This window comes from Mastomys coucha, unplaced genomic scaffold (genome assembly GCF_008632895.1).
Source record: "Mastomys coucha isolate ucsf_1 unplaced genomic scaffold, UCSF_Mcou_1 pScaffold14, whole genome shotgun sequence".
In the NCBI taxonomy this organism is placed as follows: Eukaryota; Metazoa; Chordata; class Mammalia; order Rodentia; family Muridae; genus Mastomys; species Mastomys coucha.
Genome location: NW_022196896.1, coordinates 137,811,759 through 137,829,047, shown reverse-complemented (window position 1 = coordinate 137,829,047; position 17,289 = coordinate 137,811,759). Strand labels below are relative to the sequence as shown.

The 17,289-nt window shown below is 39.2% G+C and overlaps 1 protein-coding gene across 6 annotated transcripts in view; it reads left to right on the top strand.

Moving 5' to 3' along the window:
- Positions 1-17,289, top strand: part of Adcyap1 (adenylate cyclase activating polypeptide 1) — a 117,542-nt gene that overhangs the window by 19,970 nt on the left and 80,283 nt on the right. For 2 of the 6 annotated variants that reach the window (XM_031368734.1, XM_031368736.1), the window contains exon 1: positions 13,365-13,597. The exons of 3 other annotated variants lie outside the window; for them this stretch is intronic. In XM_031368734.1, coding sequence (XP_031224594.1) covers positions 13,590-13,597 — 8 coding nt within the window. In that variant the 5' untranslated portion in view covers positions 13,365-13,589. Of the gene's footprint in view, positions 1-13,363; positions 13,598-13,907; positions 13,968-17,289 lie in introns of those variants that run through there. One more of the 6 variants, XM_031368733.1, reaches the window with a different exon arrangement.

The following is a 17,289-nucleotide window of genomic DNA, read 5'->3' as shown; positions in this document are numbered from 1 at the left end:
ATATATATATATATATACATGGACACACACACACACACTGTCATATGTGCTAGGCAAATTCTTTATTACTGAACTACACCCTCACCCTCAGTATTCAGGATGTTTCTTAACATTAAAAAAAATGTCTCCCAATGATTTCCATTGCAAAAGGGGTAATATACAAACAACAAAAAATTATTTTTGAGACAGGCTGATCTCAAATTCATGCTTCTTTTTCAACATCCTGAGTATTATGATTACAGATCTGTGCCACTATGCTTGGAAAATAAAATTTTTTCTCTGATCCATTAGAGTTTGACAAAACTACCCTTCAGCCCACATCAAAAGCCTCATCTCATCTCATTCTCTGCCTTAGTTATGTGATTTATTTCTGTCATTCTGATTCACTTCATGAAGGACAAAATCAGATACTTTTCAACAATTAAATCTTGGTTATAATTCCAGAATCTATAAAACAGAGAGAATACTGATTCTTGGCATTGTTTGTGTGAAGAAAGTGCATCTTGAATCTCAGGGCTCAGCTGAAGTCTTGAAACTTTCTCCCACCCCCCATCATACCACCATAGAGTGGTTTCAAATGAGACTCTTCAACAGAAAGTTCCCTCAGGTCAAGCGATCTCAAATTTTCCTATGAAGTCAACTTCTGCTTGAGTCCCATGTATTTTGTGTAACTCCTAAGCTGTCTCTGACATGCTTTTTGATGGCAGTCTCTAACCTTATGGTAATTCCCTCTGAGATTTCACTTTGTGTATAAACCAACTGTGGTGGTTTGGATAAGAATGGCCCCCATAGGCTTATAGATCTGAATGCTTGGTCATTAGGGAGGTATGACCTTATTGGAGTAGGCATGGTCTTGTTAAAGGAAATATGTCACAAAGGTTTGGGCTTTGGGGTTTAAAATACTCAAGCCAGGCCCAGGCTCTCTCTCTCTCTCAACCTCTCTCTCTCTCCCTCTCTCTTCCCTGAAGATCAGAATGTAGACCTCTCAATTACTGTCCAGCACTATGTCTCTGTTACTGTTGGCTGTCGTCTTTGTTTCCTTAGATGGTTTTACTCATACTTTCAATGTATGCAGCTCTGGGATCCAACTCAGGGTCTTCAGGATGCTCAACAAATGTTCTACCACTGAGCAACATTTCTAGCCCTTAAAGGTGAGATTTTATTTCTTACACTGTCCTTAGCCATATATCCAAAGCTCAGGTGTCCATACAAATACACAGTAAGAACAGGTGCTGTCAAGTTCAAGATTAACATTCTATGAATGAAGGAAACCGGCCCGCAGTTTCACTTCTTAACGTGGGTGGTTCACGAATGGGGGAAGTCGAGATTCTGTGAAAATAAGCGGGTTAGGAGAGACAAGGAAGACACCAAGTAGATGCTTATCAAGGTGTAATCTTTACTTAGTGAATCGGGATATTTATACCTAAGGCAAAACAATCTTATGTCTTTTAGCATATAAGTGAGAACAGGGAAAAAACATATCAGTACATATCAGTCATGTAAACAAGCCCCTGCAATCGAGGGCTCCAGGCAGGAAAGCGGATTAAAGGTTTAGTTCTTTTTGAATTCTGGGCTACCTGTTCTGACTTAATCCCTGGAGCTGTCTCCGGTCCAAAACACCTGATGAGCCGAGCCGGGCTGCTGCCTCAGGAGTTCAATTGAGGAATCCCGATGACCTCAGCAGGAACAGTACATATGAACAATAAAGTAAACCTGTAAAATAAGTACAATTTCCCTTCTTGTATGTTTTTGGGAGTAATCAAATGTCTCCTTGCTATCAATTGGTATGTGCCAAACAAACGCTGTATTTCCCTGTTTTATATTTGTATTCTCATTTCTGCCTCATAAGGGTTTTTGTAAAATGTGGTGTTGAAATGTCAAATTACAGTGTATGTTTTCTTTATTTTTCCTTTTTTGGAGTTCTTTTGGGAGGTGAGGTGGGGTAGGGTGGGATGGGGTGGGATGGGGTGGGATGGGGTGGGATGAGGTGGGCAGAGTCCTGGTGTCACTTGAATAATAGAAATATTGAAAGCAAAAGATATGATGGAGCTTCTGATGGCTCCTGATCTCTAAGAGGGTTTCCTGTAATAAATTAGAATTTGTTTCAGTTTTAACGCAAAGGAAAAAACAAAACAAAACAAAACAAAAAAACAAAAAAACCCCCAACAACCCAAAGAGGTCACAGGTTGTGGTTTTGGATAGGACCACAAGGTGGCAGTGCCTCACTGTGAGAGACCATTGCTCCTGTATTTCCTGGGAAATAATTGCAAAGTGAACTTTGTCACTTACTGCTAGATTGAGAGCAGCAATGATCTTTAGAGGGTAGATGATGCCTGGCAACAACATTTCCTGTTAAGCTTTTTTGGGGGACTGAAATTCATCAAGCCCACAAACTACTTTTGTCTAAGACTTTTTTCCCCCTTGGAAAAGTTGGGAAGACCTCTTGGAAAAAAATTCATACTATGTCAAAATTACTAGTATATTTTAGTTTTTAAATACCAATTTAGGTTTTCCTCTGTATGACAATGTTCCTAAAATTGGAGACACCAAACAGCTGAATTGAGAGAGGAGAAATTGGTGGCCCAATGGGCCTCGGGTCTCCAGAAGGACTTCCTGGTTGCTAGAAGGATCTCAGGAGCTGGAGAGTGGTTGTGTAAGATCTATTTTCTGGGCTCCTCAGTTGCAATGCTGAGAGCTTCAAATTACAAGTCTCTGGAGTCTTTTCTAAGAGTGTATATTATCTGTTCTCAAGCTCTTGCAAAAGAAAATGTGAGCAGGGTATGGTGGCACATGCCCTTAATTTCAGAACTCTTATGGCAGAGTTCCAGGACAGCCAGAACTAGATAGTGAGACCGTGTCTTAAACAACAAAATAGATAAGATGTAGAAGATTGTGAAACCCACTTTAAAAAATTAACAATGTAGCGTATATAGATTGTATGTAGTGTTTATAGAATGTATGTAGAATAATGTTCTGGTTTAAGGACAGAAGTGAAATTTATTCTTACAGTTTTAAGGGTGAAAACTTTAAAATTTTAGTTGAGTAGATCCAATAGCTTTTTAGAAAGAGCTGGAAATGCAGCTCAGTAGTAAGTAAAGTGCTTTGCAAGTAAGTCCTGGATTCAATCCTCAGCACCAGAGAAAGACGTGTGTGTGTGTGTGTGTGTGTGTGTGTGTGTGTGTGTGTGTGTACAAGTGAAATAATGCAGAGGCAGGAAGACACATATTTCTCTCATATGGGGAATTTGAAAAAGCAAAAAAGACCATATGGAAGTAATGGACTGCCAGAGAAGAGTAGGGGGACCTTAGAGGAACAGATTAGGCGAAGGTAGTTGGGAAAGTGGATACAACCAAAACAGTGATTTATATATTCATTCAACTGTCAGACTGACATCTATTAATATGTACAATTAGTATACATTAATGATGATAAAAAGAAATGAGTGGCCTTTTAGTTGCAACTTTTAAAATTATATTACTAGCCAAAGGTGATGGTGACTTGTAAATGTAACTTTTATTTGCTTGTTGTAATTGTCGTCTTGGAGGCTTACTGACTCCATCTGCTTATCTAGGTCAAGCCCTGGAAACTTCTAGCTTCCATACAATTTAATCTAGGCCCTGAATGTTTTCAGCCTCTGAGACTTGCTGCTGAATAAGCTCACCCCTCTCTAGTTCTTTCTGAGCTCTAGCAAGTGATTCAACTCAGCTGTTATGGCTCAAACTCCTCTCCAAGCTGACTGATTGAATCTGGCTTCTTTCTTAAACTGATTGAATTGCTCTGCTTGGCCTCTAACTCTGATAATTTGTTTTAATCTTCTGACCTCTTCTCATTATCTGGCTTGTTCTATCTTTACCTGTGTCTAGCTTATTCTGTCTTCAACCTGTCTCTCCCAGTAAAACTCTCCTGGTAAAACTGTTCTTCCTCTTTTCTCTTTGTGCTGATGTTTTTTTTTTTTAAATTTTTTATTAGATATTTTCTTTATTTACATGCCATGTGATATCTCCTTTCCCAGTTTCCCCTCCGAAAAAAAAATAAAATAAAAAAACAAAACAAAAACAAAAACAACAACAACAACAGAAAAAAACCCCAAAAACCAAAACAAAAAAAACCCCAACCTTGTTCCCTCCCCTTCCCCTGCTCACCAACCCACCCTCTCCCACTTCCTGGCCCTGGTATTCCCCTATACTGGGTCATAGAATCTTCACAGGGCCAAGGGCCTCTCCTGCCATTGATGACCAACTTGTCCATCCTCTGCTACATATGCTGCTGGAACCATTAGTCCCACCATGTGTACTCTTTGGTTGTTGGTTTAGTCCCTGGGAGCTCTAAGGGTACTAGTTAGTTCATGTTGTTGTTTGTCCTAAGGGGCTGCAAACCCTTCAGCTCCTTGGGTCCTTTCTCTAGCTCCTTCACTGGGGACCCTGTACTCAGTCCAATGGATGGCAATGAGCCTCTACTTCTGTATTAGTCAGGTACTGTCAGAGCCTCTCAGGAGGCAGCTATATCAGGCTCCTTTCAGCCAGCACTTGCTGACATCCACAATAGTGTTTGGGTTTGATGATTGAACATGGGAAGGATTCCCAGGTGGAGCAGTCTCTGAATTGTCCCTCCTTTAGTCTCTGCTCCATAGTTTGTCTCTGCAACTACCAGAGGAAACAGTTATACCACTCCTGGGCATATACCCAGAAGATGCTCCAACATGTAATAAGGACACATGCTTCACTCTGTTCATAGCAGCCTTATTTATAATAGCCAGAAACTGGAAACAACCCAGAGGTTCCTCAACAGAGGAATGGATACAGAAAATGTGGTATATCTACAATGGAGTACTCCTCAGCTATTAAAAAAATGAATTTATGAAATTCTTAGGGAAATGGATGGATCTGGAAAATATTATCCTGAGTGAGGTAACCCAATCACAAAAGAACACACATGGTGTGCACTCTCTGATAAGTGGATATTAGCCCAAAAGATCGGAATACACAAAGTACAATCCACAAACTACAAGAAACTCAAGAAGAAGACCAAAGTGTGGATACTTCATTCCTTCTTAAAAGGGGGAACAAAATACCCATGGAAGGAGTTGTAGAGAAAAACTATGTGCTGATGTTTCTTAAGTAGCTTCCTTTCTTCTTTTCTCATGAGAGCTTGGCACATCCTATTCTGTCAAATCTTTCTCTGATTCATCACTTTTTCTGCCACTCAATTAGGCATCACTTTCAAACATGGGTGCTTCCTTCTACAAATTAACTTTATGGGATTAAAGGTGTGTTTTAAGGGTGTGTCTGTATTCCAGCCAGAGGGATTAGAGGTGTGTGCTAAGGTTGAGATATAGCATAACTAGAAACAAGTTTTTTTCGACAAACCACACAATCTTGGGCTTCATGGTATGATCAAATATCTTGCAAGAGTGCATACCTCTATAGAGAGTTCAAGGCCACTCTGGGCTACAAGTTACCTTATTTCATCTCTGCCTCTGTTGATTACATCATCAGTAGCCGCAGCCAGGTGTGGTGGCTCTGGAAAGGCCAAAGCAAGAGAACCTAGAGCTTATGGTCAGCCTGAATCATTAGGTAGAAAGACCCTGTCTCAAAACAAAAAAGAAAGCACACATATTTGTAGATAACATATCTAGTATTGAAGAGTTATATAAAGATCTCTCCTGGAGACATGACATATTTTGTAGGATTACATTCTCTTGACTTGCTTATTAAATTGTCTCTAAATAATTTATTCACACATGGAGAGAACTAGCAATGGGCCCTACTTTCAAGGACACTGTGTTTTTCTGATATTAATGAGTGAGTGTTGCAAAGACAGATGATTAGTGATGGGACTGGGGAAATCACAGTTTGTGAGCACACACATAGCAGATAAAAAAAAAATCACTGTACTCATGACCTGTTTCTGAAGAACCCAGAATGGTGGTTTAAACTGTGTTTTCAAATTCACAGGAAAACAACCCGGTTTTCTTTTTCTGAGACAGGGTCTCATTATGTCACATTGGCTGACCTGGAACTCATTCTGTAAACCAGGCTGGCCTCCAAATCACAGAGATCAGCCTGCCTCTACCTCCCAAATACTGGCAATAAAGGCATGTGGCACCTCACCTAGCTATAGAAATCACTATTTTTTCAATTCATTTTTTCTTTCAATTTCATTTTTCTATTTCATTCTTAATTTTTTATGTGTATGGGTGTATTATAGGTAGAGCTCAGAAGAGGGTGTTGAATCCTCTGGAACTGGGTTACAGATAGATTATTGTGAGCCACAATGTAGGTGCTGGGAATTAAACCCAGGTCTTTGTGAAGTTCTGTTGTCCACTGATCCATCTCTCTAGCCCAAAAATAGTTGTCTAACAAGACACAGAGAAAACCATTGCATTTCCATGTTAAATACATCCCCCCTTGAACAACCTAAAACATTTAGAGTTTTTTTTTTTGTTTTTGTTTTGTTTTGTTTGTTTTTTGTTTTTTTACAATGATCATAGTTGCTATAGAGAAGTTGAAGAATAAACACTGGGGTAATATTTTCTTTTAGTTGTTAAGGTATCTAAGCAATTGTTTCTAAAAACACTTTAAATATCAACAGACTTTCCATTCTTTGTGAAGATTATGTTTCATTTCTGTTATTCATAGAAAATATAATTTCCTTAGGAGAATTATGGCCCTTAATGAGAACTACATAGCTAGCTCCCAGTTGAAATTTGAAAAAGCAATACTTTGTATTTATAATATTGACCATTTTAAGTTCATGATAACTTTTACTCAATAAGAAATAAGTACACTGAAATCTGACATACTGTGAACAAACAATAGAAAAATATTCATAGGACCAGTGATTCATCATTATTTTTTGTTAGGGTAAAAAAAATCATCTCTGGAGGACAAGAGTTCAGTGAGCAAGTGGCATGGCCACAGAATGACACAGACTTTTCTGTGAGTGGAATGCAGAAGCAAGGACAGTTTTGATGTAATCAAAACATTACAAAGTCTACCTCATTGTTATGAGTAATTTGATTTTAATGTCAATCCTTTTTTTGAGATATGTAGATTCTGACAACCAACTTCCCTTTCTCCTTCCCAAGTAGGATGTTCAAAGTTGAGTGATATGGTTGATTACTATTTCCTGTAATACTTCTACAGTACGAGCTGCTTTTAAGCTCCAGAATAATCAGAGATACTCAAGAGTTTTGACATTGGCACACAATACTGTCGTCTACAAGTGAATAAGGAGAAGGAGGCACATTCATAACTATTTTGGGATACATGCAGCTTGATGGTTGCCAGTCAAATATACCTGCTCCAGATCCAATTTTAGTAAATAGAATGTATCACAACTCCTGTGTCAGGAAACTCTGGTCATAAACCGTTGTTGTTGTGTGGCATGGAAACTATGGTAAGTTAGGGTAGGAGGATTTAGGATGGATTTGGGTGAGTCACCTCAATACTTTCTGGGGATAAGGTTGACCCTACTTGTCCAGGATCTGGCCCTGGGGTTAGAGCTCTTGTATGGTAGCAGCTTGGACTTCAGAGCCTGTAAAGTAGTTGATTGGATGTATAGAATAATGATTGATTAATGACTTCATCAGGGCAGGGAAAGGAAGGAAGCAAGGATTAGCATCATTTGCATGGGAAAGACATTAAAGTATCAAGTTTCAGGAGCTAGAGATCTGGTTAGCAAATGGTTTCAGTAGAATTCTGCTAGGTGAGGAACAACACTTGGAAAATAAGGTAAAATGGGTTAGCAGAATAGGAAATCTGAAAGCCAAATAGGAGAAACATAAGAACTACACACTAAGGATTCTCAAAAAAAGTTGAGGAGAACTGTAGATATCATGTAGGGTGGAGGCTTAAGTCTACTAATTTGTGGAATAAATATTGTGGAAGGCTGGAGAAGTTGAGAATAGTTAGTGTCAGTCTCTGGGATATGATAGGAGAAATTTTATTTATTTATTTATTTACTTATTTATGCTTTGACATCTTTAGGGAATGGCTCAAGGCTGGCTATTTCTTTGTTGTTTTGTTTTTTGAGACAGGATCTCACTATGTATCTCTGGCTGTTCTGGAACTTCATATGTAGACCAGGCTGGCCTTGAACTCATAGAAATCTGACTGACTCTGCCTCTAGAGTTCTGTGCTTAAAGGCATTCATCATCATTCCCAGCCAGGGCTAGGTATTTCTAACCCAGGGCTTCTGCACAAAAGTGATTCCTGGGGTTTTATGGATCATGGTTTTGAATTTTGGGAAATCAAATGAAAATGATGCATTCTCTCTCAATAAAAATATACACCATCAGTTCAGTAACTTGGCAGATGCTCTACAACCTATCACATGCTGGCCCATAACCATTGGGTGTAATATTCTGCCTTAGAAGCCACAATAAAAGAACTGAACATGTGTTTTCTTTACATTGGTCATACTATACTTGACTAAATCACACATCAAATGCTATTACATGTTTATTGAGACATACTTTTTCTTAACTCTATTAATTGGATTTATTTTTATAATGAATCCAAAATCAAATCACTTTGATGTAATAGAAACAAGTATTTTAATATAGATACAGGGATAGCTTTCTCTCTCTTTTCTTTCTAAATCTTTTCCTTTCTCTCTCTTTTTTATTCTTTCTCATATATTACATATGACCACAGTTTCTCCTCCCTCCCCTCCTCTTCCTATAACTTCTCCTCTTCTACAGATCAACTCTTCCAACACCCTACTCCCAGAAAACATCAACCAAAACCACATAACAAGCTACAATAAGACCAGGCACATACCATCACATCAAAGTTGGACAAAGCAACAAAGTAGGAGGAAAAAGGTCCCACAAGTAGTCAAAATAGTCAGTGTTCCCACTGTTAAAATTTCCACAAGAACATCAGGCTATTTAGCCATAATATATATGCAGAGGACCTAGGACAGACCCTTAAAGGTTCACTGATCTCTGTGAGCCTCCATGAGTTCTAGACATTTGCATCTGTGGCCCATGTTCTTGTGTTGTCTCTGACCCCTCTGGCTTTCCCTTTCTTTCTTCCCCCTCCTCCAAAGACTCCCTGAGCTCTGCCTAATGTTGTCTGTGGGACTCTGCATCTACTCCCATGAGTAGCCAGATGAAGTCTCTCCGGTCTTTTTGATGATGATCTGCTAGGCTCTGGTCCCAGAACACTCTGCAGGGTGTAGGCCAAAGTTTTTGTGGCTGGGTTAGTGTCCCAATCCCTTCACTTAAAGTCTTGCCTGGTTACAGAAGATGGCTGGTTCAGGTTCTTAGGACAGTTTTCTTACAAATTAAGGGCTTATGACTTCTCTCTATAACCTGTGACACTAAAGACTAATTTCATGCCCTTCTTTAACAATCAAAGATCAGAAAATCTGGTTCTTTCCATTTCTGAGAAAAATGGAAAAAATACCAAGAGAGATTTTATCTTTAAGTGATTGAAAAGTTTTTGGATACTTCAAAGGAGAAATAATAAAAAAAAATCACATAATGGAATAATAAAACACTGCTTGATATTTTCCATTAAATTTTAATAGGTGGTAATTCAATACCTTAATGCTGTCCAGTACCAGTTCTGAGACCATGGATTTAGAAATAGTTAGGTTGGTAAAATGAGACCAAGAGGGAATACAATAAAGCAGTCTACAAGAGTTTCATGATGCTGATTTTAGAGGTTTCTATTTCTTTATGCTAGTTATTTTTCTAATTGATTTTAGTTGCCATATAAAATAATAGGTTTCACTACAATGTATACATTAGCCTACATCACAGGATAAGATGCTAAAAAATAATTTTTCTCGTTTTCAGTCTCTTGGGATAGAGATCTTAGACCTTTGTAACTTACTCAGTGATAAACACATTCATTATTTATGGTGAGCCACTCAGCCAAAGCCTGAATTTATTAATAAGGTAGCCATGGTAGATCCCTAAATAGTTTTGGGGATGGGGACTAGCTGTGTCAGAAAGACTACATGTGAGTAGCAGGTTCAAACTTTGAGTCAAATTATCTGCTTTTGTTTCCAATCTGTAGGGACAGGAAAGGATTGGATATAACATTCCTTCATGTGGTCAATGATTGAATTAATCACATCTAATATATAGTGAGACTCTAAAAAATAGTTAGATATTGAAAGTCTTATGAGCTTCTCAGTTGGTAAACACATTTTTGAGCTCTAAGGTTATGATTCCCCCACTCTTACTCCTATCATGTACTCTTGAGAGGCTATGGCTGGGTTTCCTCCTTCTTTTTCAGTAAGGTCTCAACTTTGCACAGAAGTTCCTCTTGCTACTGGCAAATGCCTTTGAGACACAGAATGTTTAGACAGAAAGCCAAAGGCTCCCCCTTTCATGGTCCCAGAGGACTGTGTTAGAGGTTTCTCAAGAGAGTTGCAAGATTGACTGAGAGTAACTGATAAAGTAGAAGTCATGATGAAAGGAAAGCAGTCCATAGACCATTTGAAAAAGACACTTTAGCTGGGATAAAGATATTCACTACTAATGACCCAACATGATGAATAACATCTCCATGGATGCTTCTAGAAAAATGGAAAACCATCAAAAGCTAGATACCACAGTTGCTGAAATGTTGGCACTCTCAAAGCCCTCTGGCACCCCAATTAACTGACCAAAGCAGGATTCTGAGTTGTTAACTTCACCGAGGTTACTAGAAATTATTTAATTAAACTTTCTGTAATCAGGTGGCATTAGAAGCTCAGGGCAGACATTTAAAGTCAGTTATAAAAGAATAAAAACACAGTTTTGCATATTTAAGTCTATGGCTATAAAAAAATCCATTCTCCTCTAAAGTAATAATGCAAAACAAATCAAAGTATCTCCTACCTGCCCATGTTCTCCCACACCATTTCATTGATTGCCTTATTTCATCTCATGTGGGCTAAATTGCTAGGCTATTTCTGTCATCATTCTCAGATTTAGAGGCCATGTGCTCCATGGGACTTGAAGATGTCAGGTTGTTAGTTATTATTATAATAACTGTTCAGTTAAATAAAAACTCCATGAATTTGTATATTAAAAAGTTTCAAACAGTTCCATTCCTATTTATTTTAGCTTTGTTCCTTTTGCAATAAGATCTTTCTATTGAATTATTAATTTGGCTATTATTTCTAGCAAATCTTTACTATAAATAACTTTTCAGAATATTACCCATAAACCACTAACTTTATTTTCCCTAGTGGTAGAGCTGTTATATATGTGACTGTTGATTTTAGACAGGGTTTAATCAAGCATAAATAGTTTTCATGTAAATTCAATTTAAAGGATAATTTTCTCATGATTTGGAGAGGGCTGAGAGCTAAGGTCATAGTTTAGACAAAACCGTCTTATTTCCAAATTGGATGATCAAAGGAATTATGCTATCTGCTAAATATAATTGTTAGTAAGCTTTCTGTCATCCTGACAGGTGCTGGAGACAGGTGCTTATTTTGGCTCACAATTTTGGAGATTTCAGTCCATGGTTGGCTCCTTTGTTTCTGTGGCAGAAGTACATGATAGATAAAAAGTCATTTGCTTCATGGCTGAGACATAACAGAAAGAAAAAGGAAAAGATGGAAGTCCCACTATCCCTGTGAATCCCTCAACATGAGGATCTTCCCACTAAGTTCTGTTTCTTAAAGATCCTCTAACTCCCAGTAATGCCATTGGCATTACATCAAGCAAACCTTGATCATAGAAGTCTTTTGTGATGGGTATGGGGCATTCAAGGTCTAAGCCATAGAGATAATGAAAGCAAAAATCACTATGGAAGTGCTGGGGATGAAGCTCATGGTAAAGTGCTTGTCTGCTATGCTTGGGACTTTTGGCTTCAATCTCTAGCTCAAAAACAAAACAAACAAAAAGCCACTATTGGAAGTTGTGACTAGCTTTACATATCAACTTGGCCAGGCTTATAACATAGTGTTTCAGTCAAATACCGATCTAAATATTGTTATGAGGATAGTTCATAAATGTGATTAGCAGATATAATTAAATTAATTTTTCATTAATTAATTTATTCACTTTACATCCTGATCACATCCCACCTCTCCTTTCAGTCCCTCTACAGCCCTTCCTCCTAGGCCTCCACCTTTTTTCTCTGAGAAGGGGACACCCTCCCCTCCAGGTATCAACCCACCCTGGCATGTCTAATTATTGCAGAACTAGGTACATCCTCTTCCACTGAGGCCTAACAAGGGGCCCAGCTAGGGTAATGGAATCCACAGGCAGGCAACAGAGTTAGGGACAGCCTCCACTCCAGTTGTTGGTGAACCTATATGAAGACCAAGCTACACATCTGTTATATATGTGCAGGGGGCTTAGGTCCAGCCCATGCTTGTTCTTTGATTGGTAGTTCAGTCTCTAGGAGACCTCAAGGGTCCAGGTTAGTTGACTCTATTGGTCTTCTTGTGGAGTCTTTGTCTCCTTTGGGTCCCTCAATCCTTCCCTCAACTTTTTTTTCTCAATCCTTTCCCCTCTTCTTCCACAAGACTCAGAGCTCTGTCTAATGTCTAATTGGCTGTGGCTCTCTGCATCTGTTTCCATTGGCTGCTGGTGGAGCCTCTTAGAGGACAGTTATAGTAGGTCTATAAGCAAAACTGAGTATTATTAACAGTGTTAGGGATTGGGGTGGGTCACATGTTTGGCCAGTTATTGGTTGGCCATTCCATCAGTCTCTGCTCTATCTTTGTCCCTGAACATCTTGTAGACAGGACACATTTTGAGTGGAAGATTTTGTGGGTCAGTTGGTATCTTTATCACTGGGAGTCTTGCCTGGCTAAGGAGATGGCCACTTAAGGCTCCATATTTCTCACTACTAGAAATCCTATACCCCACAATACGATTATTTTTAGGTCAGGGGAACCTTGTAGCATTTGTTTTGACAGAACACATCAGTTGATCTTGTTTATGCATTTGGGTTATGGTCAGGGTCATGGAAAGACCCAAATATGTTGCCAAGGAAGTTGTGACTTTAAGGTGGTTAGAGACTATAAAGCACCTGAGCAGGCACAAATTGAAGTCAGGATAAGATCAGGACAAAATAGAGTCATCTTGGTCACTTTACTTTGTTCTGGAAGGAACAGAAACACAAATTGCTTTAAAAAAAAGATTTATTTATTTATTATATGTAAGTATAATGTAGCTATCTTCAGACAAACCAGAAGAGGGCATCAGATCTCATTACAGATTGTTGTGAGCCATCATGTGGTTGCTGGAATTTGAACTCGGGACCTTTGGAAGAGCAATCAGTGCTCTTAAGTGCTGAGCCATCTCTCCAACCCTCCAGAAACACAAATTGTTGATAAAAGCCCACTGAACAGAGTTTTTAGATTTCATACTGTAGCTCATGAGAAAGTTTATTTAAAGTGCTAGGAATTAAACCTAGAACCTCACACATTCTAGACAAGTGCCATTAATGGTGGTTTGACTATGACCTGTTAGAACTGCCTTCAGATGGAGCTGGCTCATTGTTATGATATTACTGCTTTTCCGATTTTGGTTCTGTTCCTTGTGAGTCATCATGTTCATCTGATCAAGCTGACAGAGCCAGGACACTGCTGTCCCATGGCTACTGAAGAGCAAGTGGCTATTCTCTATGTGGGTGTGAGTAGATATTTGATTACAAAGTTTTAGAATGGTTTCTCATCTCACGTGGCCACAGAGCATCCAGTTCTTCTGGGCAATGGCAGTGCTGATGAGATCTCGGAATAGCCAGAGAGAAAGCTGAGAGGGTAATGAAGCTCTCAGCTGAATTTGAAGCATAAACTCCTACAGATTCACAGCAATGATTGCTTCAGTTTTGCCATTTCTTTTAGTAAATGCAGCCCCACTTATAAAAAAATTATCTTTATATTCCTGATATCTAGAAATCAAGTAGAAGTATCTATATAATATGTTTGCTTGCTTATTTAAGGTCACACCAGCTGACGTTCCAACATGGATGGGGAAACACTTCACAAGGTCCCATCCCCAGGTGAAGAGCTATAGGAAGTTAGTAGCTACCGAGAAAAGGAGAGTATGTTTTCTCAAGAGACAAGGCTCTGTTAAGTTTCTCAATCCTAAGTGTACAGCCCTAAACTCATGCAATAATTGGAATCAGTAGTGTAAAATCAGTATGCAAAAATAATAATTATAGAAGGGATTCGGAATTTGAGTGGGTGTGGTGGTAGGGACACTGGAGAAGTTAGGAGGAGAGGAAGGGGTATAAATAATAAATAAAAAATATGTACTCATCTATAAAATTCTCAAAAGATGATGATAATAAAATATTATAGGAAACATTTCTGTACCGTGCAGTTTAGAATTGAAGTCTAAAATTTTATATTTATACTCAGACAAATGCTACTCTCTTCCTTAATTAGAGAAGCTTCTCTTTGTAGTGAACTATAATGAGTGCAGAGACTTATAGCTGAAGGGTTATAGCAGGCCCAACCATAGGAAATATAGGCCCTAGTATTGTAAACATGGTACTGTCAGGGCTTACCTTCCCTTCTTCCCTCTCTTGCTAAACCATTAGATTATATTCCTAAAGCTAGCCACCAAGGTTTATTCCCTTATTTGGCCACTTCCTTATGTCTGACTAAACCTCCAAGGTCCATCTATCAAAACACCAAGGTCATTATTTGGCTATACTGACTAACATGTATAATCAGAACTTACCAACTTATCAAATGTCAAGTGCCGTGCCTGACCTGTGGGGAAATAATAAAGGGGGTGAGAAGGTAACCCAGGTTCCACCAGAGCTTGGGTATTCTGGGTGGGCAGACATGGGAGACTGCCCGAGCTCTTCATACCACCGGGTGGGCATCTGGCTGTGGGAAGCCATGGGATCCCAGTCTGTGGGAGGTGGTGAGGGAGCAGCTCTGTGGGTTCTCAGTCTTGGACATCCCAGACGCTGCTGGACATTGTGGGAGAGCTGAGAATGAAGTGGGGCTGGAGGGAGAAAGGGGTGGGGAGAGTAAAGGGGGGCACCTAGTGGTTCCAAGTCGGTGTGGGGTGTGAGTCCTTGGTCTGATCTCGAGGCTAGAAATGCTGGAAGATTTTCCTGTGGGAGATAAGATGTGGCTCTTTATGGGAAGGCTTAATCCATTGCTCTAGCACTGCGAGTCTAGATGAAAGGAGGCAGTCCATAGTTCTTGGCTTTATTGTAGAAAAGAGAGAGAGAGAAAAAAGAAGGTAGAAAAGTAGAGACCAGTCATGGCCACATGGAGCAAGGGGAGAGAGGAGGGGTAGGTAAGAGTAAGAGCAAGAAGTTAAGAGTAAGAGAGAGAGGAGGGGCCAAACAGCCCCTTTTGTAGTGGGCTGTGCTACCGTTCTGTTCCCAGGTAACTGTGGGGCGGGGCATACCTTGTTGTGGTCAGGTGACTGTGGGAGTGGAATCCAGCCTGAATACTGGGAGCTTGGGGCATTGTGTAGGCACAGGATAATGGAATGAGGCCTTGTGGTGTCAGCAGCTTAATGTCTGGGAGCATAGCTTACTATTCTGTCCTCCGTAGAATTTTCTACTGGGTCTCCAGAGTAAGTCTCACTCAACCAGAACAGACTGCCTTTCACAGTCCAACAACCATAGACTTCCCCTTTTTTCCTTAAAAATCACATCTGCAAAAACACCTGCTACTTTTTTTTGTTCTGATTCAAGGCATCTCACTATCCATTTGTCCCTTTGGAGTAATAAATCTTTGTATTGAAAATTTGCTCTCTGGATATATTCTGTGCTGACTCTGGGCCATTTAAAATGGCTATTCAAGATGCTCAGAATAAATCGCTATTTAAATATCAGCCCTAAACAGAACATTAATATCAACTCCATCATGCTCCAAGGAACATTGCAGAAGAAATAGCAATAAGAATTTAAGAGCTTAAAGATAGTGGGAAAAGATGAAAAAATACTGTTTGCTGGACATGATGTAGTCCTTGTAAACCTGATCACAGAACAGATTCAGTTACCAAAACTAGGCCTCAACAAGATTGGACCTGTCAACAGCCAATCATGGATCAGGAAGGGATTCACGTGACCTTACCCCTTTCTGATGAACTATTGGCAACTGATAGGTTCTGGAGAAGGAACAGTCATTACTTTCAATTGTGTACTTAATGGTGAAGCAGTGAATAGTTCTAAACCCAAGACACACAGGCAGCCCTGGTTAGAATCAGAGAGTCATAAAGCAAAACAATAACACACAAATGTGGGAAATGGATCTTTAGAAATAAGTTGGTGTAACAGAGGTGGAATTGGGAGTAAAAGAGTATGGGGAGTGAGAAAAAACACAGTTCAATATATATATATCTGTATAAATGTACATAAACACACATATACACACATATGTATAAAATTGCCCAAAACAAATTTAATCAGTAAAAGTATATATGTATATATATTTTTACTGAGTGGAAGAGCTACAGGAAGTCTATGCCTGCTGAAGGAAGGAGAGTCAATTTTCTTCAGGAACAATCCTCCTGATAGACTTGTGCAAGCTATCAATCTATACCCATATGGCAACACTTATTGGGCTCAGTAGGATTTGTATGTGTGTGTGTCTGTGTATGTGTTTGTGTCTCTCTGTGTGTGTGTCTGTGTATAGGCAGGTAGGCATGCACACACATATACATAAACACACACACATATGAATAGTAATTATACAAGAGGATATGAGTTTGAAGGAACACACAGGAAAGAGGAGTGGATATGATGAAAATACATTGCACTAAAGACCAAAAAGCAACCCAAGTATAGATGTGTGTATCTGTAATCTCAAAATTCATGAGATAAAGACAAGAGGATCTGAAAGTTAGGATTTTTTCAGATACACAACAGGTTAAGGACATCCTGGGATACATGAAACTATCTAAAAAAAAAAAAAAAAGATTATTGACCATTCTTTTTGTTTGTTTGTTTGTTTTTTTGAGACAGGGTTTCTCTGTATAGCACTGGCTGTCCTGGAACTCAACTTTGTAGACCAGGCTGGCCTCGAACTCAGAAATCCACCTACCTCTGCTTCCCAAGTTCTGGGATTAAAGGTGTGCGCCACCACTGCCCTGCAACCATTCTTTAGAAGAGAATATTTGAAAGGAATGAAAATAATTTTGTGTAGTTGGCATACAGTTTTGTCATTTCCAAGATGAACACACACACACACATACACACACATAAGGAGAGAGAGATGAAAGAGAGAGATAGAGATGAGATAGAGAGTTCGACAGACATACAGACACACTCAGACACACACACACAGATGGAGATAGAGATAAAGATGTGAGAGAGAGAGAGAGAGAGAGAGAGAGAGAGAGAGAGAGAG